Source organism: Centroberyx gerrardi, chromosome 5 (genome assembly GCF_048128805.1).
Source record: "Centroberyx gerrardi isolate f3 chromosome 5, fCenGer3.hap1.cur.20231027, whole genome shotgun sequence".
NCBI classification, from domain to species: Eukaryota; Metazoa; Chordata; class Actinopteri; order Beryciformes; family Berycidae; genus Centroberyx; species Centroberyx gerrardi.
Window position 1 is genome coordinate 10,202,337 of NC_136001.1, and position 20,906 is coordinate 10,223,242.

Below are 20,906 nucleotides of genomic sequence, written 5' to 3' on the forward strand. Positions count from 1 at the left end.
TCAACCCTCTCCATTTGCAATCTCACGCAAACCAAGGCTAATGGAAATGTTTTATGGTGATTAGCTAATAACGGTGTCTGCTGACACTTTGCTATTGATTGTCTGAGTGGAGAGGTCAAAAAAACGAAAATAGCAGCTTTGCAACTTGGACCGAGTGACAAAACATTTTAGAAATTTACAAAGTGCTTTACCTGCTTAAGGGACTATCCCCAGTGATTATGTTATTATGTGCTATTGTGAATAAACTATGAACTCAAATCAACAACCAATCAAGAATATTCATATTCACGATTGATTCGATTTTATTTTCTGGATAATACCTTTCTGTGTAACACACATCAGTCTGATGCTACTTACTAAAATATAAACTATGAATTTACTTAAAGGTTTATATCAAGGTGATACTCCCACACCCTTGTGCATTACCAGTGTTGACAGCCCACCAGTAACCACCAATTGTATTTGAATTTTGCCATAGTTTTACAATGTGTTCTCATGCAATGCTCGTATTCTTGATTTGTGCTATACCTATGCATGGCCAGCTGTATAACCACTGCACTAAAACAACTTTGGTTAAAGTGATGTTGAACTTTGGTAGTACAATTATTACAATTATTGGTAAACATACTATTTTCTTCATTCCATCGTGAAAGGTTTAATAAACATAAAGAAAGCGATTAATTTAAATACAATTCAGCAGCATGACTAGCTTTTAGATATATTGTCAGATTCTGCTTTGTTCGCATTCATTTATGTGTTAGAAGTGTTATTTTCAGACCTGTTCCTCCATACAATAGCAGTGAATGGAGACAGGAAAAAAACGCAATTCTCCAATTGTCTCTACCAGAGCAACAGATATTAGAGGATCGCTGATTTTGGGGTTATATCATGTCCAGGAAGCTGCACAACCCAAGGTACTACCAAAGTTCAACATCACTTTAAGGTTAGGGTAAGTTCATGGTCATGGTTAAATCAGAAAAACCTTTACTGAATATGAAACTTTACTTACTGCAGAAAACTTCACAAGTTGGGAATTGAACGCGGGTCATCAGAGTTGAAGCAAAATGTACACACTAGGGTGCATTACGTTTCGTAACTACAACTACTCACTTGATATGAGATCAGGCTGAGTTTTAAATGAAACAAACTGTATCCAGTGAAGTCAGGAATAAGTTATTGATAAATGATTGCTTGATTGATTTGACATTTCGTGAGCTCGGTTCTATCTGGGTAGAGTACAGCTCTGCGATATCGAGCATCAACGATTTGACATACCATCTGACAAAACTGTGCTTTCTATGTTTTCAATATTTAACCCCAAAATGTTCTTATTTAAAATATAACACCACAGAAGCGTGAAGTAACATTCAAAGATCATGAATATGTGGATAACTCAATTTTGATAAAAAAGTCAGATAGAAACTTATAATTCAAAGCTCACGATTTGCAGTTGCGTCTAGATCACATACATTTCTTCTCTCATGACCATACTTATACACAGCATCATTGTGACACATTGGCACCTGTGTAATCATTCGTTTAAACGCAGAGGAGGGGAAAAAGCCTGGAAACATTTTTCCTTGAATCCCAGGGGGAAATAGATCAGCACCAACCTGGCCAGGATGACAATTACATGTTAATTGCATTACACCCACTCTTTGCCTTCCCATTTAACCAAATGTAATTACAATAAGGGAGTTGTTGATTTAATTTCACGGATGGCCTGGTGTCATCGAGGCTCTCTCGTCATTGCGGGCGGATGCAGGTCTGCCGTGTGCTCGGGGGAGACCTACAGTTGAATCAGCATTTCAAACCCACCGAACCGTGGTCTAGTTTAGTTTGAAATGGGTGCCATGCTCCAAAATGTCCCCGAATGGTGGACGCCGCAAATAGCAAATGTTCTCATGCATGATTTAGTGAGTGATTAGACATCACGAAACTCATTTTCCCAGACTCATCTTCACACCAATGTTTATCCTGTTACCTCCATTTAGAGGCAACACAATTATATCCCTCAGCTGTATTTCATAGCCCTGCCTGTCCCACACATATGAACATCAATGGCTTTCCTTGACATTCCTTTGTACCATATTATAAACTATGCTATACATTCAAAGCACATAAGCCATACCAGTGCATTGCCCATAAACGAAACAAAGGCAACTGGCACCATTTCTGGCTTGTTAATGCCGTGAGATTCTCTCTAAACACTTTGTGCCTTGAGCATTTCCGCAACATTTTGCAGCCGGCGACGTGGATTTAAAAAAGTTTAAATGGAGATAGTTCTACTTAAGTGGGATGCTGAAGCTGCTCTAGCAGTGAGGCTTTACATGATATAATATGGCAGCCAAGCCCGATAAGACACGTTTCCAGTAAACAGCATTTGTCACTTTTGCAACCACATGTGGTGTAGTTATGAGGCCTTGAAATAGAAAGCGAGAATTACCCCACGGTGGCGCTTCGCTGGGAGCCCTGGGGTCCATTAATAACCTGGCATGTGCGGCAATATGTACCACTACATCTTTTATGCCTCTCGGAGCGGCCCTACTGTTTCTGAAGGGTCTTCGTGAAATAGCCAGAAGCATTGCCTAATTAATGGGCTTTCTCACTGCAGAATTAATTGCTTCCTACCATGAATGCAGTCCCAGCCCTATCAGACGAGGTTAAGGCTGCAGACTTTGACGGCCCTCACACGAAGAACAAGAGGCCGTCAAATCATGAGAGATTGCAGCCGAGAAGTCGGAGACAGAAACAGAGGAATGGATGAGGGCAGCGAGAGGGAGATGCTGAGGGTGTGTGTGGGAGTGTGTGTGTGTGTGTGTGGGGTGGGGTGGTGAAAGGATGATTGAGACAAGCAATCAGTCCCACCGCAGGGAACAGAGGGCAGGCAGGGGGCTGTTGCCCGCGGTTACGCTGCTAAGTGTGTCAGTCTCTCCCTCTTTCCCTCGCACGCGGATCAATAGATGAGTGGAGTGCGGCTCGGAGGTTCTGGCACACACTCTGGCACGCCTTCTTAATCCACTGTGTGATAACCTGTGCCATGGCGATGTATACCGCACAGGAGATGAGCAAGGGGGAGGGGTGTGGGGGGTGGGAGGGGTGTTGCTATATCCACCCCGCTGCGTAGGCTTTAGGGGAAACTGCACTTTCATTACCCGGAGAATTAAGTTTGCTTGGTTGCTATGGTAACTGTGATTATTTGCATTCTCTCAGATTACATTAGCTATATCTCGCGTACAGCATCTAGCTTTTTATTTTGTGCTATTAAAGCGGTACGTCTACTCGATGAAAAAAGCTGAAAAGATTTCCTTTTTGATAACGCTTTTGATATACAGTAAGCACCCCCCACCCCCACCCCCCTCCCCTTCAGAAAAAAGGCATTCACTCACTCTGTGCTGGAAGGATTTTCCCTTAGCCCTAAAATTAATCTGTCAGACAGCAAAGATTATCTCCCTATCTCGCTGTGCTCAAACATGGGAAATGTTTATGATGAGTAAACATTATCACGGATTTAATTAACAGATCCCACACTTGCATTGATCCGTGGGAAATATCAATTGCACTGGTGTATTTAATTAGTCTATATCTTTGCCCTTTGTGTCACCAGGGTTGATAGAGCACCATGCTCTGCAAATTAATCTTCATCAGCAAAAGACTTGAAACAAAAGCATGATTGGAATAAAGAAACTGAGAAACTAAATCCCCCTACTTAGTATTCTAACCCTCCACACACATATCTTTTTACCTCCTCTCCAATGATGTCGTTATATAGTTACAATGGCTGGGAGTGAGTACACAATAGATGGAATTAACCTGAGCTCTCACCTTGTGGAATCCCACCATTTATAGATTGCCTTTAATTACCATTGTGAATAAATAAAGGGCCACAGAGGGCAGTTGATTATAAATTCTTCTGCAAAAAAAAAAAAAAAAAAAGTAAAAAAAAAATATCAATGTGATGATATTATTTCACTAGTTTTCAGTAGGGTTGGGCCGATGGACGATGCCATCGTCTGTCAACAAAAACTGATAGCCATCGATGATGGTTGAGACATTGTGATGTGAAAGATGATAGTTTACGTAAATTTGGCATAGTGTAGTAATGGGCAAGTAGTAGCCATGGTATACCATAGCAGAACTAGCTGTGCGCGCTTTTAACTGACTTTTTTAGGCTAAAAAAATCCTAGTTCTGCTTGATATAACAAAGTAACAATGTAACTCGCCACTTGCACTATAAACCTGTAGATGAGCGAACTCTTCTCCTCTCTCTGCCTGTCATTTTAGGAGAGAATAGCTTACATGTCGCAGAAGAAACCTCACACTATCTTTTCTAAATACCCTACGCCAGTGTTTTTACAGGTTTTAGTCAACGTAATGTACAATACACTGTAATGCAAATGTGCTTTACAGTGAGTTATGCTTTTCAAAATCCAATTCCGATGCCATGGTCTTGTTATCAAAGATCCAAACCATTGTCCAAGTTGGTATGAAGTGTGCACTTGTCCGTTTTCCATGTAAAAACCAGTTTAAAAAGTTGCGATAGCCTAGCTGGAAGCTAATGTTGGATCAACTGTGCAAGTGCAGCGGAGAATGAGGGCCCTGGACAGCTGAGCAGCTTTCTGGCCAGAGAGTGCCAGTATGACAATAGGAGCGTAAGACCTCCGCATGCTCAACGATGCTATCACCTATCAGCGATTTGTGGAGCTGCATATTGTCTGATGCAAGGAGCAGACATTGGCCCAACCGTAGATTTCAGTCCAGTTTCACTTGTGTCACCAACCTACTGCAAAAGTGAGTATCACGATAACGTGAAATATTATAGCATTGGCAGATTTTTTTACCTAATTTAATGCGTCTACCAGTAGAGTTTGAAATTTGATGAGTAAGGCGACCCCTTGAGTCTTGAATCCCTTAGTGGTTTACACCACGTACGCCCCCCAGCCTACAAAATTACATCAGACTTCGCCTCTCTATGTCGGTCTTGAACCCCTTCAGCTCTCTCCAACCAGTGAACACCTGACCGAGGTTCACTCCGGTCTTCCCCCAGGCTCTGTCACCCTCCTTCTTTGCTCTTTTTGCCTCCTCCATCAAAGGCTTCTTTTTGTGTTTTATTGAAGAGGGTACAGCTGTTGGGAGTGGTGTTTTTTCAATGGCTCCACCATCTGCAATTTTGAGCAGCTTCACGCTGTTCATTGAAAGTGAGGCAGTCCTCTTCCTGTTTTGGTTTATGCCTCATTCATGTCATATCGGAAGAAGTAGAAGAGCGGGATGATACTGCTACAACTTGGAAGAGCTCACGTGTTTAACTCGTTGGGACGTCCACATCCAAAATAATTGTATTTATGAATTTAAAATGATGCATAAACGAACTGCAGTAGACATTACTGGCTTTTCATTAACAGAGTTGATTGTGTTAGTGTGAACTGATCCTTATTATTTTTACAATCTTGGACTGCTGGCATCGGTGGATTTGCTGCAGTGCATGTGGGAGGCCACAAAAACTACGTCCTACTTGCAATTACAACTAGGAGGCTAACATGAACATTATTTACGGTAAATGTGACATAAAAGAACGCGGCATGAGGTGCAGTTCACAGGGAATTGTACCAGGGAGACATAGAATAAACACATAGAATAAACCAAGAGTCTCTGTGATAGTCTCATTTCCTGCTGTCATTTCATTTCATTTAAGTCAAAATGAATTAAAAAATGATATATCTAGGTAATGTTCTTACATGTAGCAGCTTTAAGGAAAAGGGAAAAGATGAGATTTCAAGACAACTTGATTAAATGTCTTGTTAAGATGGATATTTCCAGCAATGAATGACTAGTATGATGATTCAGTTAAGAATTTTCATGAGAAATAAGAGAAAACAAAAATCAAGATTTTTTGCTTCCTTGTGAATGGCCATTGAAAATCCTTGAGCTGGTCCACCTTGACCCCAAGATAAGAATTTGTTTTACAGCGCCGTGTTTTTCTTTTTTTTGACAAATCAAGGTGAGAATGATCTTCCTGCAGATAGAGCCATCCTTCTCAAGTGGAATGACGTACAGCGCAGTATCTCTCTTGCTTGTTAGGTTTCCCTGTCTGCAAAGTGTGTAGGAGTTCGATGCAAATACATTCATGATTTCAAGGTGTACATCTATTTGTATATGTGTGTGTGTGCGTGTGTGTGTGTGTGTGTGTGTGTGTGTGTGTTGGGGTGAGTGGCCTGTGTGTCCTTAATTAATGCCATATTCAATTTGGGTCTGTGCTTATCATTTGTTCACCATTATTCATCATCATTAATACATGGCAAAGGCTGAAGGTTAAGGCTAATTTGTGTTCTCTCAGACAACTGGTTTCTCTCTCTGTCTGTCCCCCCCCCCCCCCCCCCCCCCCCCCCCCCCCCCTCTCTCTCTCTCTCTCTCTCTCTCTCTCCCTCCCTCTCTCTCTCTCTCTCCCTCTCTCTTTCAATCTCTCTGTCTCTTTCTCTTCGTAATGCCATTTTAAATTTGGATACCAGGTCCGTTTTACCGACTGGCAAATAACGTCAGCATACCCGCACGGAACGTTATTTATGCTAATCTAATAATTAGCTGTAGAAAGTTGATGAGTACTCAGGGGTAAAGGAAAATCGCTGGACCTGATGCCCCACCTGGAGCAGTTACTGGCAAACTGCCCTCAATTAAAGTCTTTTAATAAATGACCCTACACCTCTCTGCATCCTGGCAGGGGCTCGCTCAGAGACGGGCAGCCCAGAGGCCAACCCCCCCAGAAATAAATTATTAAAGAACACTCCACAGTTTGAGATGACTGTAAATATAAATGACTGAATGATTCAAAACTTTGATTGTCTTCAAAGTAACCTCGCTGACAGCAGGCTTGCTTTAGTCACAGCTTTGCGCAAGAGATGAACTACTTATTGTTGATGGATTGTATTTGTATTGTGCTTAGCTTGGTGTGGCTTGTTCAGCTTTACTGCAAATGCCAATTTATGGCAGTAACATGAAGCAACATCAGATCAAGTGCCTCAGAAGTTAAGCCATTCAATTATAGCATTGTGAATATAGAAATTAGAATTTTTTCTTGGCTTGAAAAATCATTCACTCTCGTTTCAGTGTTTTCAAAGTATATACACCATGTAAACTTTTCCACTTGTCTTTCATATTTCATACAACTCGTCAAGGTTTCAGTCAAGTTCCCCTTCAGCTTCACAAAAGGAAGAAAGTCATTATGTGAGATATGAAAAGACGCACAACACTCCTCCAGCGCAGTTCATTCCTGTCCTTGATCATGTTCTCTTTCCTTTCTGCTCTGTCTCTTATAGGTTTAAGATTTAGTCAGATATAGTCAGGCTTTGTACCGGAGGTCTTTGCATTGCTAAGATCACTTATCTGTAATCTGTTTAACCCAGTAGAGGTTCATTACATTTATGTAACAGTTTTGCCATTTAGCTGACGTTGTTATCCAAAGCATATTAATGGTGCGAGATAGGTCAGCAACTCAAGTAGGAAGAAGCCAGTGCTGTAACAGTACAACTTCTTAAAGGAAAAAAGCACCCTTTGAGACTCTTACACTGTTGGATATTAATCTGTGTTCTTCAATGCATTCCAGGAGTTATTTTGTGATGAAGTGTTATAATTTACTTTTTGGTGTTCCAACTTTCCCTCAACCTGCCTCGTCTACTTCTACTTCAGTTAGTGATTTCATTAATGCCATGATATTAATGATTTTTTTCAGAATGTCTTTCAACAACCCCCAGAGAATGTACCTGAACTTATTGCTTTCAATCAAAGCATGTACTAAATATAGCTAGCTAGTTTTTGAACATTGGGTTGTGTCTATGATGGGGTCCGCGCCCCTTACTCAAACCGCAACATGTCTTGTTGCTGCATTGCATTCTAGTCTATTTTGGCCACTGTCACTGGAGAAAATAGGTACCTCTGCCAATTCTATGATGGATTTCTCCCTGTATGATTGTTGAACGTCGGTGCAAAATGGTGAGTCTAGAAAGAAGCCCTTTGCTCTTTGATTCTGAGGGACTGACACCAAAACCTTTTAAGGTCAGGTTTAGGTTTAGGCAACTAAAACAGCTTTGTTAGGGTTTGGTTTTGGTCATGTAAACTTCACTCACAGGAGAATTTTTTTTTTGCATGAGCTGGGACGCGTCTCCTTCACATAAAAGTATTTCTCTCACTTTTCGAGTACAGAGCGTGTATTTGCATTTTAAGACATCATGCTCATTTCACAAAATTTTGGGAGACCAGGCTCCATCTACATTTGGCCAGTTATGGTAGTGTTAAAGTGTGGGTGGATTTTTTCCTTGAAGACTGAATGCCTGACAGAATGTGTTTGCATCTGTGTGGCCAAGACAGCTAAATGAAACCCATTTGAGAACTTTTGGCACTGGACTGCCAGCCAGTGCAAGCTCATCTAATTGGCCCTTAGGTGCACTACATACCTGCTTGCCACAGAAACATCGAGTAAACAACACTTCTTGTCAAACAAACTGCTGGATGTGCACTTTTCAAACTAAATGGGACTTATGCATCTGGGATGATATTGCTTTGGAAACAAACTACAGGTAAACGTGTAGCTTATTTCAATTTGATGTATTCAAAAAGACCCAGGGAGCAAATTATAACAAGCTGTTAAACTGCTGCACAATTTAGTTTTCGTAAGTTGAAACTGACAATTACAAAATTACATAATGGGAGTACTTTGGCAGCTTTGCCCAGTGCCTAGTCAGGGGTGCACCTGTTGTAAGGCTTAGAGCTATGAGCATGGAGATGGTGCACACAGCAGCCAAATCTATCCTCTATTATAACTGGAATCCAGCGGTTGCATTCTTCCTGCTGGGACTGACTCCTACTGTTGATTAAGTGCAGGTTTAATCACTGTTGAGGCCTTGTGTTGGCAGTGCGGTACCTGGCCTCGCCTCCCACGACAGGGAATAAGCCTCTGGCTGATTATAACACACAAATGCTAATAACACGATTCATATTTCATACCTGGGGGTAGCGAAATGTCTCTCTGATTATTTTGTGCAGTTTTGCAATAGCTTGAAGGAGATTTTACAGCTTGGCTCAACTGTGGGAGTGGGATGCACGCTGTCAACAAGTCCAACAAAACAACAAGTTGGTAAACTACTACAACAACAAGTTGGTAAAGCCTCTGAGAAGCAACACAAACGCTTGTTCTCTTCACCTGTTTCAGGAGAGGAGAATACACCTGGCTGGTTATGTGGAGAGGACGATGGGAAGACTATGGCCCCATTCTGGTGTCCACTACTTGCCTGTTGTATGCCTGTCTTTGCCACTAAATCACCAGACAGAAAGGTGAGTGTACTGCAGCACCTCAACATCAAAGAAATAAATCACATTTTTAAGATGAGAACAGGTTTACTGTGCACACTGTAGTTTCTAAAGACCTAAGTCAGCTTCATTCTCCCTTAACGCCTGGTTTAACAGCAGGGCTTACTAAATTGGATTTGATGGAGGTCTTTCCATATTTGTATTCCATGTGTATAAATATGAACAGTGCAACACCTGCTAGGCACCAACTTGTTTTTCAAACAATGAACTATTTAGCATAAAATTGTTGGTTGTTACAATGGCACTGCTTGCACACTTTTTAAATAAGGAGGGAAACATTAGAGTTTTCAGCCCACTCATGTTCTGTTGTGTTAGTGTCCATACTACCGTACTTCAGTAAAACAGACAATAGACTGCAGCTGGACTTGGGTTACAGCCAACGTTCTAACCGTAACTACTAAACCAAATACAAAATCAAATACATGGGGCACAAACATATGAACTCTATCTTCTGTATTTTACCTCATTATGGTGCAGACAATTTTGGTATGAGAGCATGTCTCCCAGTGGGTGAAGCTCTTAGCAAGCTACAGTAGGAATATTTTGTTTTGCTTACAGGAAGAAGCAATTCTTATTTTAGTTTATTTTTTATCCTATTTTATGCTTTGTGACCACTGCGCCTTAATTTGGAGAGGATGTAAAAATGGAGGTAATGGATGACATTTTCAACTGCATAATCTCATAATGACTGTCAAAGTTCAAAGTTGTAATCCACTGCATCTTTCGGAGCTTGCCATTTTTACTTACACATACCATGTTTCCATACCGGCCGCGTTTCTCTACGCTCAGGTAGGAAAGTGCCCCCCGCACTCAACTGTAATCTGTCAAAGCAATTTGAGTTTTGTGGAAGCTAGCTCCTCATCTTAAGCCACCATTAGCACACAGTGGTGGCAGAATCTTTATTTTAATGAGGATTCTGTTGAAAGAAATCATAGTGCCATTTAACACAGTCATTTCCCATTGAAGGCAATCAAAGTGCACTTGCCCTGCCCTAACAGCTAAAAATACATTGTCTCGGGGATGATCTCACTCAAAAATGCCTAGACTATAGGAATTACAAGGTGACACCAGAGCATCCCCTCAAGATGCCGGCTGAAGAATTTGGATCGATACAGCCTGTTAAGACGCAGAAGCCTCCCATAGATCAAATGGTCAGCACAGGTGAGAGACAGACTAAAAGGGTTTTGGGAGTCAGTGAAAATGGTATGAAATCAATTTGCAGTGGCTGAATGATGATATTTCCCACTACATTTTCTATCGCTATAATGCAGTTACGGGTCTTACTGAGCAAGGTGGGTGGTGGGGGGAGCCAAATTACCATGGCCACCAGGGGAGGATGTTATAAAGTGATCATGCAATTATCTTAATGGCTGTGGGATACCCAAGCATAAATCAATGTTCCAACATTAGATTAAGACCTACAAACCAACCCATAGTCTACTAGCCATGTGGACCAGAAAGGAGGGTGAGGTGCAACAGCAGCTGGAAGTGTGGAGAAGTGTGCCTTATACATGGTGGGGGATTTCCCACAGGATCTCACAGACCTTCTGGAGTTTTCTGCTAAAGTCTGTTACACCTGGCTGGAAACAGAGCCAAGTCAATTAATATATTTGGAGCCAGCGGGACCTTGCTGTCTCAGAGGATCTGCTCACGTTCTCCACTTCTAGCACAAACAAATGAAGCACCTGAGCATGCATGTGAAAGGCATGGCAGCCATGTCAGTCATGTATGTGGTTTACCATGAAATTGTTTCACATGGCCGTTTTCTCCTCAGGATAAGAGGTGTCAATGTGAACATGAGGTTTTCACATGCGTACTAGTTACTGTAAAGGGCTGTAACGGTCGGCCATGTTGTTGAGGCTAATGTGTGCGTCTGGAAAGGGCTTTGTTTATGTTTGTGTTGGTGTGTGTGCAAGCGTGTGTGTGTATGTGTCTGCATATTTGTGCGCAGGCTTGTTTGAGTACATGCTTGTGCACAACTGTGTATCACAAGAAGAGTATAGTGTAGGAATGAAGGCCTGGGCTTCAGAGAGCTGAGAGGTAAGCAGAAGTATATTTTCCCTTTTTTGACTAAAGAGAAGGTAGCATTAAATGGAGTGACTTTAAGTCCTTCATGCAGAGCAGACTGTGATTAGGGGCTTAACTCAGCAGCAGCCCCCCTCTCCCTCTCTGTGTCTCCATCCCTGCCTCAGCCACTGCCTCTGGGACACACACGCCTCTCTGTGCCAAAGCTCCGCAACATCTCTTTCTCCAGCTCTGGCAGCTTCTCTTGGCAGTCTGAGTTACAGTGAGTAGAAAGGATGAAGAAAAGGAGAAAAAAAAAGAAAACCCAGATTAAAAGAGATGTGGCCGAAGGGGCCGAAGCCATTTCCTACAGAAAATAAAGTTCTAAAGCAGCGTAGCATGAACAACATGCACAGGTCACCTAAGGGAGCTCAACCCACTGCTGGCTGCGCGTTGCTGTGTGCACCCTGGTCCACTCAGTGGGAGCTGGAGAGGGCTATTGGGCAAACTCGTTAGGTACCACAGATAAACCTTATCACAAGTCTCTGTTGAGTGAGAACAGCGGGGGCAGACTGACTCCTCTCCATTTCTCTCTTTCTCTCTAATTCTCACTCTCCTTCTCTCTCTCTGACACATACACTCGCACACAGAATCAGGCACCGTCTTGCTTAATAGACGAACCACATCCTGATGTTCCTTGTTGGTTAAAGAGTCTGTGCACGCTCTGTTTTAGCTGTTCACTGCCCTCTTTGCCATTTTGAAAGATGAAACAGAGCAGGTTTGGCAGTTGGCCCAAAGGGAGGGTGTGAGGTGGTTGGGCAGAGGGATTATTAGGAGAGACGATAGCTGGCATGGTGACAGGTGTATCACATTTCTAAAAGGGAGAAATCAGTCACTAGATAGAACAATAAAGTACAATTTTGTTTCAAATTAGTAAATGAGTTATATGTGCAGATGTTAGAGATGTTAACAGGACTGATGCCTTTACATGAACAAATACATTGACTTTCCACTTAGAAAAAAAGGATTGTATTGTTTTACAGAAATTGAAATATGTTAGTTAAGAGATGGCTGTTATTTTTAACTTTGTTTTTAAGTGCAATTTGTGATGCTGGAATGACATTTACTGTACCAAAATGACCACTTGGCCAACCATTCTGTATGCAAACCCATTGTCCCCAGAAAATAGAAAAGTCTAGGAATAGTATTACTTTTCATTTCACTGGAAGCCTTAATAGAGCTCTTTTGCTGGCATGGGTGAAAATGACATTTGCTCTCTGTTAGTATCTGGTGCTTAACTAAGCTGGACCACATCCGCTGCTCCCTTTCATCTCCCAGTCTGAGTGCATGAGTCTTACAGAGATACGGTTTGTTCCATCAACTATTTCTTTCAGTTCAGTCCAGCGGGCTACGCTAGTCTGAGTCCTGGAGGCCAAACTAATGGATGTATTTATGACGGCCAACAATCCGACAGCTCAACAAGCTGTACAGCAAGTGGCGCTCAATGGCATCACAGAGTGCACTGGGAACTGGATCCCTTAAATTATGTGCCTTTCTCTCTCTGGAGGGCACATATATTTCCTTGTGCAATTTATTTCCATATAAGCGCACATTCAGCAAATCTTTGAAGAGGATAGATGCCTTGTTTCTATCTTGGTCTAGCCATTCTCAAAGGGATGTGCACATGTGCAGCCTCATAATGATTCACAAACTATTCACATCTTCATTGTGGAAGGACCTCTTCCTCAGCATTTCTAAAGGGCTCTTAAAGATCCAAGGCTACCGAGACTTTCAAAATAGTGAAGGGACATGTTTCCAGACTCCGTTTATGAGGCATTAGGAAAGGACAGGGTTGAGGATGGGTGCTATGCCAGAGCTCTTATAATACCTTGGGGGATTTCATCATGTATGCTTTGAAGTGCAGAATGACAAACTGGAAAAAGGGTTTGGGCTGCATCAGGGTTAGCTTCCTTTCTCTTTTTCTGAGAGGATTAGCTTCTGTGTCTCAGCTCAGAAAACGGAAGAGCCTGTTCACATCTCACCCCTAATACACTGCACTAGTTTACATAGATCACATAGATCGGCGTTTTTATTTTTTTTTTGTATGTGTTTTGGTTTGTTTTTGTAGGGCGGTTATGTGGTTTTGAAATCCATTAAACACATTGTGGCGACATTTCTGTGTTTGTCATGTGGTGCAATCACACTGGACTGGGTCGCTGGGGTCTGTGCTTGTTTACTGGACTAGCTGGTGTTTTCGGGGCATGTTGTGCATGTCCCTCCAACTCGCTGTCTCATCCATCTTCCCTGCTGATGGAGTGATAAGAGAGCAGGGGTGTGCGTTCAACTAGCCGTATGAAAGTGACTGGGAGTGCAGAAAATGAGCTTGTTGAGCGGCGTCTCCGGCGGTAGCAAATATGTTGTGGGCTGTTTTTATAGCAGTGTTTGGTGAACGACTGATTTACGAACATAATGACTCAAAGCTGCTACAGCCAAGATGAAGAAAGGGGCTCGATGTGAAGGCTGTGCGATGTTACACTATGAAATATGGATCAAAAAGGAGAAGGACAGAGTGTGAAAAGGTGGCCTTTCCCTGATGCAACACCCATCTGATGATTTATTTCTTCTCCCAGCCTGTTTTTTTAGGTAGAGTCGTCATGTTGACACCTTACGCAATGCTTCTCCCTCTGTTTTTCTTGAAGGTCGCTTGCTTCTTTTCAGAGTAGCAGATATCAGCTACCTCTCTGATTTGTGGAGAACAGATGCCACAGCATGGATTAAAAGCTCTTGCTCAACACACATCGTGGGGCGTAGCAGCTCCCTTTCTATTCTGCAGTGATATCCTTCTGGCAAATACAAAAAAACACAAACAGCAAGTGCCTGTGTGTGTAATGAGAGCGCACACCTCACTCACACACCGGTTCCACATCCCTCTTCAAGACCAGCGTTTGGGATGTTACTTCCATTGCATCGCTTATCAGATATTTAAGATAATCTATGTTGGCTTTTCTGTGACTGTCATGATCAAATGAATTGTGATAATGACCAATAGTGCCAATGGTGCTACAGTATGCTCTACAGCTCCATTTAAGCTGTTTTCTATTGGTATATTTCATTATTTCCCCTCCCACTGCTTTTGAGAGTAACAGAATTAGGCTCAAGTCTTTTGCCGATGTGGTATCTCATCAGAGGTTACTCCTCGGTGTAGTAATGTAGGGACACGCTCACAATGCATTTTCCACTTCCTCTTAATTCACAACCTCGATGTCATGTATTTTCATGAGGAAAAGGTGAAGAAGGGTCCTTTGCAACAACAGAAAATGAATTACAGCATGAGGTTCTTTTGCAGCTTGGCTTTTAAAGTCTATATTTTTTGCTATAGTGGGCGCTCACCAAATTTCAAGCATCATACTCAAGGTTTCAAGGCATGAATATTCAGAACTGAATTAGATACTTGCTATCAAACCGAGGGGAACTGACTATAAGGAATGCAAATAATGTTGAAATGCATAGGCACTAACACATTTCCATGTTCCGTACAAAAATAATGAAGAAAATCAACACTAGATGCCGTTCAGAAACCTAGATTTTTAGCAAGGATTGGTCTGAAAAATATGGAGATGTATTTGCTAAGGAATTCAGCATACCTTAGGCAACCATTTTAGTTTGTGGTTTGGTTTGGTTTTCTCTCCACCAAAATTCCTGTCCAGATTTCTTCTATTTTTATGAACAATTTTCCTGCTAAATGCTTTGAGAACTACTTTTAGGGGGAAAAAAGCCTTTTACATAAACTGTCCTTTCTTCTGAAAATCTATTCCTAAATTGACCATTTAGGAACCACTCTTAGGCTTAGAAAGCTTTGTAAATACGGCCACAGATCTCTCCACATCAACAGCCCACTGCTGCTCATCCTCTGAGTTCAAACGGGGCAAGCAGACAAGCTTTTGGCACGCGGATTATGGGAATGCAGGAGGAAGTGTCAATCTGATTTCTCTGTGTGTAGCTGGATCACAGCAGACCTGTCTCTGGAGCTGATATGGCCCGGCCCTTCTGGTCAGTGTGGCTGGGCTCAGCAGAACCCAATGCCAGACACACCAAACTTGTCACTGTCACCAATACAGGGGGCATTGACAGCACACAAGCTCTGACTGCTTAGCACTCCCGATCAAAGCGGACCTCTCAGCGGGGTCAGGGCAGAAGTCAAACTTTGGCATTCGCAGAGAACGACTCTGAGGGAGTTGTGACAGTTTCCAACGTCTTGGCTAATGTGCCAAGAGTGTACCGAGGTCAGACTTTCATCTTCGTAGATCTGGATCTCTACTCTCTGCCAGCACTAAGCAGCATCAGCAGTCAAGTGTATTGAACTCAAGTAATGGCTTAAGTCGAGCGGCTGGCGGGACTCTGTAGAAGAGAGGCAAAAATCAGCCTCCTGCACATTCTTATTTTGTCTTCCACAGCAGGTCTGCAATCAAAAGATGCTTTTTGATTGGGATGTACCAAAAAACTTGGACTGAGGCAGATAAGTGGGGAAAAAGGATTAGGGATTTCTAATTTGTTGCTGTAATTACAGGATCCACATGGTCTTTGTGACTACTGAGTCGGTTTTTCACGGATGCAGAGCTCTAAAGAGACTTAGATTCATTTGTGTATGTTTGGTTGCTTTATTGTGATTTAGACGGTAATTACATAGTAGTTACACGCTTTGTGCTACTCTCATTCGTGATGATACAGCCACGGCTTCCATCCATCTCCTTTCCCCCCCTCATCGCTCTCCTCGCCAACAGAGGGCAGTGTGGTGCCTGGATACAGATGCACGGAGGCAACCACCACTTGACAGCGAGGTCATCTGCAAAGGGGCTGATCTGTTGCTGTGACAGTTAACATAGTAATTACAGGGAATCATGGGATGCTCTAGCAATGCCTCAGAGTAGAGTCCTCCTCCTCTGGCCCTGGGTTTCTGCTTGCTCTGTACTTGTCAAGATAGCAGCGCAGGAACAAATTGTATAACCAGAAGGGAAATGCAGATCTACTAAATGTGCTAATTCGGTCACATTCTTCCTTTGCAATTATACACCAATGTGGAAATATGATAGGCGAAAACTGCATCAATTCAAAAGGAAAGCCCTCTCTCCTAACCCTCTCCCTCTGATTCTCTATTGTGCCATCCCTGTCTGTTGCGCTGATTTGTTCTCTCCTTACGTTCGCTCCACTAATTAGTCTGTCGCTCTTCCTGCTACTTGCTTCCAACACATGGACAACTGCCAGCCTGGACCTGAATGCTGCTTAAATCATGGGTGTTCACCAGCATAAGAGGTTTAAGGGCAGGTTTTCTTTACCTTTTAAGCTCCCATTTTAAATAGCGCTGCTTGTTAATTTACAACCAGATTCAGAATTATCAAACTCTTGAGTTTTCACTTACCATTTATGTAATACACAAATAATTTTTGTGTGTGTTCTCGCACATGTTAATAGCTTGTTTGTCTGCAACATAGAGATTTGACTTGATGCTGCTTTGCTTGGCCAGGTTTGTATTGAAAAACAGATTCTTGAACTCAATGGGACTACATGGTTAAATAAATAAAAATAAAATATTTGTCTTACAGTATCAAATTACAGGGTTGAAGCAGTGGACCTTGTGTGGCAAAGTGTGGCGGATGATGCAAGGTTTAAGCGTGATTAAGAACCACCAGATTAGTATTTTTGAACCAGTTGTGATTCCTGTTTGTCTCATGTTGTTCCAAGCAGGCCATCACAGCATTAGGTTCCAAGGATTGTAAGGGGCAGATTCAAACTCGGGAGGTGCTCCTTGATGTGCTGCGCTTCCTTGGCAGCAGTAGCCATAGCCACCACATGGCCCAGAGTCAGTGGGCACCAGAGCCCCCTTTGTTCTGAGTTCCCTGCCATCTGATATAAAGGATTATAGAAAGCCTCTTCCACTCTTGTGCCCATGGTTTCATCTCGTACCCCATGCTGACAAACAGTTGTGTCGGTTTCTCTTTCAGGTGGGTAAAGATCCGTAGTCCCAACACTTGTCTGGCCCTCTCATGCAGATGTCTCTTGTGTCTGGCAAAGGGAAGGGGAGATGGAGGAAGCGATTGACTACACAGAGAACTTTTGGCCTGCAGTCCTCTTTTGAACCCATTAATGCAGGGGCAGTACATTGCTTTCATCCGGGCGAGTTGGAACTGCCATGGCCGCAGGAGTCGGGTGTGTGCGTGTGTGTGGGTGTGTGTGGGTGTGTGTGTGTGTGTGGAGAGGGGGCATAGCGACATAGTGAATTTGCATCACATTAGTTGGTGCGTGTTGCAATCGTTCAGCTAGGAGCTGTGAAGGACACGAGGAAGAAAATCTGAGTCGAGTCATGAATATGAGTTTGTGATGTCCTGGCAATGTCAGGCCGTGGCTCTGAGCGGCGATATGCAAAACCACTCTCCAACTTCATTCCACTTATTGCTGATATGATCTGTGGCATAGCCAGGGGAGACAGGGAATCGTTACTGTACAGACAGTGGTTATTAAATTGAAGGAAATGTCCTGAGCCATTTTTAATAATAAGCTGATAGCCATATGGTTCGCCTCAAGTACTAACCACCTCTAAAAGACCCCATACGAGCCAATCAAGAGTTAAAAATCAGGTTGTCTACTCGGTCCGCTCCTGCAGATGGTTTAATCTTATTGTCTTCAAATGACTTTGAATATTCTGAGCATAATGCAGCCCTGCAAGCGCAGCAGGTGGTTGGCCCTTTGATCTCTGCTTGTAGATGCTAGTGGAATTTAAATCACTGGGTGACATCTAGCTCATGAAATCATAACATGAGCTGCATGTTTCAACTTTGATCCTGCCGTCCTTTTGTATTAGATTCATTAGTGGATATATTGGAAAACAGATAAGCAAACAACACTTTGCTATCCCTCTGTGGTTGTGCCATGGCTGTGTGTATGTCCATATGTGTGTGTGTGTGTGTGTGTGTGTGTGTGTGTGTGTGTGTGTAATGGAATATGTGCAGTACATATTTATATATATTTCTAGGGTGGGCCAAGTTACCTGACTGCTACAATTCATTCCGAACCTCCGTAAGAATATTGTGTCGCCTTTTTAAATGAAATAATCCAGTGTGATTCTCCCCATCAGTAGAATACTAAAACAAACTCACCATACCATGCCGAGAACATCAAAATGAAGATGAGAATATCTTCCTTTCTAGCATAAAACTTATTCTACCATTCTCTCAGAATTCGATTCAAAATCACTTTTAAGGGTGACTGTATCCCCAGTTTCAGTCCCTCTCCGCCACTAGTTTGAAAAATGCAATGAAATGGGCATGGACAGCAGCGGTGGAGAGGGAGGGAGAGGCGGAGCGGCTATCAAATCAGTGTGATTATGTAGAGTCTAATAAAGTAAGACACTACGATAACATCCAGTGACGTTCACCTACTTTTGATCTTTAAGAGAATCGACAATTCTCTTTAAAAAAGAGAATTGTCGATTTAGTGTCTAAAACATCAGCAGTTCAACATATGCACTAATACATGGAGGTAATGCCTAGTATTAGGCTATTACTGTCTTCTTTCTCAAACAACACCGAGATATCAGTTACCATCTCAAGCGCATTTTATACTCTAATGAAAATAGCGTCTCTGCACGTAAACTGGCGCTATTTGACACATACTTGGGGTTGAAAAAGTGTTGGGTACCTGCCCAAGAATCTCACCTTTGCTGCAAGTCTACGCGGAGTCGCGCGGTCTGATTGGTTGATCATAGGGGCGTTCATGACGGCATCCAACTCTTCACACTCCAACTGCTCCAACGCATCCCATTCCTCCAGCTGCATTGCTATAGTTGCGTCCATGTTTGTCGTCATGTCTGTTTCCTGTTTCTCTCTTCTTCTATGTTTCATTTTAGTGCAATATGATTTTTTTAAACACTGCCCACCCTGTGTACGGGATTTCAATGACATGCATACATTAAGTTTACGTTACGTTCGACTATAAAATGCGCTTTCGAAAACATCGGTGCAGACAACCATAACATACTGACAACCTAAGAGTTTCACAGCACATATTGGCAATTAAGGACAACAGGACCTCACTTAAAAACAGGTCAGATCAAGATACTATGGGCAGTAGACGGAACATATCACAGAATCAGCATACCTTCAGATTTTGCCAGTGAAGGAGTCCCGCTCTTGCATGGCCTGCTTCCTTGGTAACCTGGGCAGCAGCTTTGTAAAAACTCTCATGTTACCAGCTTGTTTAGTGTGCACTACCTGTAGCAGTGCCTTGGTTGTAAGTAATTTCAGGTTGACTGGTGATTCACTCTGTGGCCGTCCTGCCTGTAGCCCCAGGCAGTGGGGCTGCAGCGGGGAGGGAGCGCCAGCACCAGTCAATTATCAGTTAATAAACAGTGGAAGTTTTCTATTAGTGCCTGTTAGTGCGTGTAAAAGATTGTTGGTATGTGGAATTGGAGGGAAGCACTGTGACTATGGAATTAGAAAGGATAGAGGCATGTTTTTTTTCCCCCGAGTCTAATATATAGCACCCAATTCTCTCTACGCATGCCTTTCTGCAGCTCGTATTTGTTATTTCATTTTTAGTAAGCTATACAGCACAATATACAATATTTGCTAACTCATATTTTTTTTTTCTTTTGGACAGTCCAGAAATGTGTGCTCAGGAATTTCACTTCATGCGGTATTTCATAAGTGACTATAGAGCGCACTTTCCAATAAAGAGAATCCATTACATAAGCATGGTGGGAGCCAAACAATGCGATGCCGGCTGCAGTGTGTCTTGTCATTGATAACATTATGGGCCCCTGGTGAATTTGATGCATGGACCCTTGTAGAAACAAGCAGCGATCGTCACACATCTAATGTGTGGCAAATTCCAACACAGTGGAGCGCAGATTTCACAGTGCTTACAGAGGAATATTGCTGCAAGGAAAAACACTTCACCTGAGTAGCCTTGGGAAGTAAAACAACATTAATTGGATATGGGGAAGTCATCCTTACCAAGGGGACACCAGTCTGACAGTCTAAGCCAATGGTATGAATAATTAAAACAATAGAATGTCATTGTAGACAGCTAACAATAATAGAATAACATAGACCAGACCACTGGTATACAGAGCCAAGAGGTGAAGTAGGATGCAAGAAGGTAAAAAACATTCAGAGACAAAATGTTTTAATGGTATGGTTGCTATGGTATCCTGCAGGAACGGGTGTAATTATACACATTTCACATTGATCTTACGGAATGGCTGTGGACGATCCTCCACAAACCATTGCCACCTGGAACTAGCATATGGGCTGGCGCCCCCTTGGGGTAATGGGTTGGGCGGGCTCTCTTTTGACCATTGGGTCATTGGTAACCAGCAGCTGGGAGGCCGCCCTCTCATCACATCAACAAATCTCGCTTTAATTAGCTCACCTGCCCGTTCCCTCCCTTTTCCTCCCCACACTCCCCAAAGTCCTCCATCAAACCTCCCTCAGCCGCCTCACCAGCTCACCTTCTCTCATCCTGCCTCCCCACCTGGGATTTACCTCAAC

At 42.7% G+C, this 20,906-nt stretch overlaps 1 protein-coding gene across 1 annotated transcript in view; it reads left to right on the forward strand.

Annotated features, from left to right (window-relative positions):
• Nucleotides 1-20,906, forward strand: part of arhgef10la (Rho guanine nucleotide exchange factor (GEF) 10-like a) — an 83,938-nt gene that overhangs the window by 31,666 nt on the left and 31,366 nt on the right. The window contains exon 16 of the mRNA XM_078283799.1: nucleotides 9,200-9,321. Within this exon, the coding sequence (XP_078139925.1) occupies nucleotides 9,200-9,321 (122 nt within the window). The remainder of the gene's footprint in view (nucleotides 1-9,199; nucleotides 9,322-20,906) is intronic.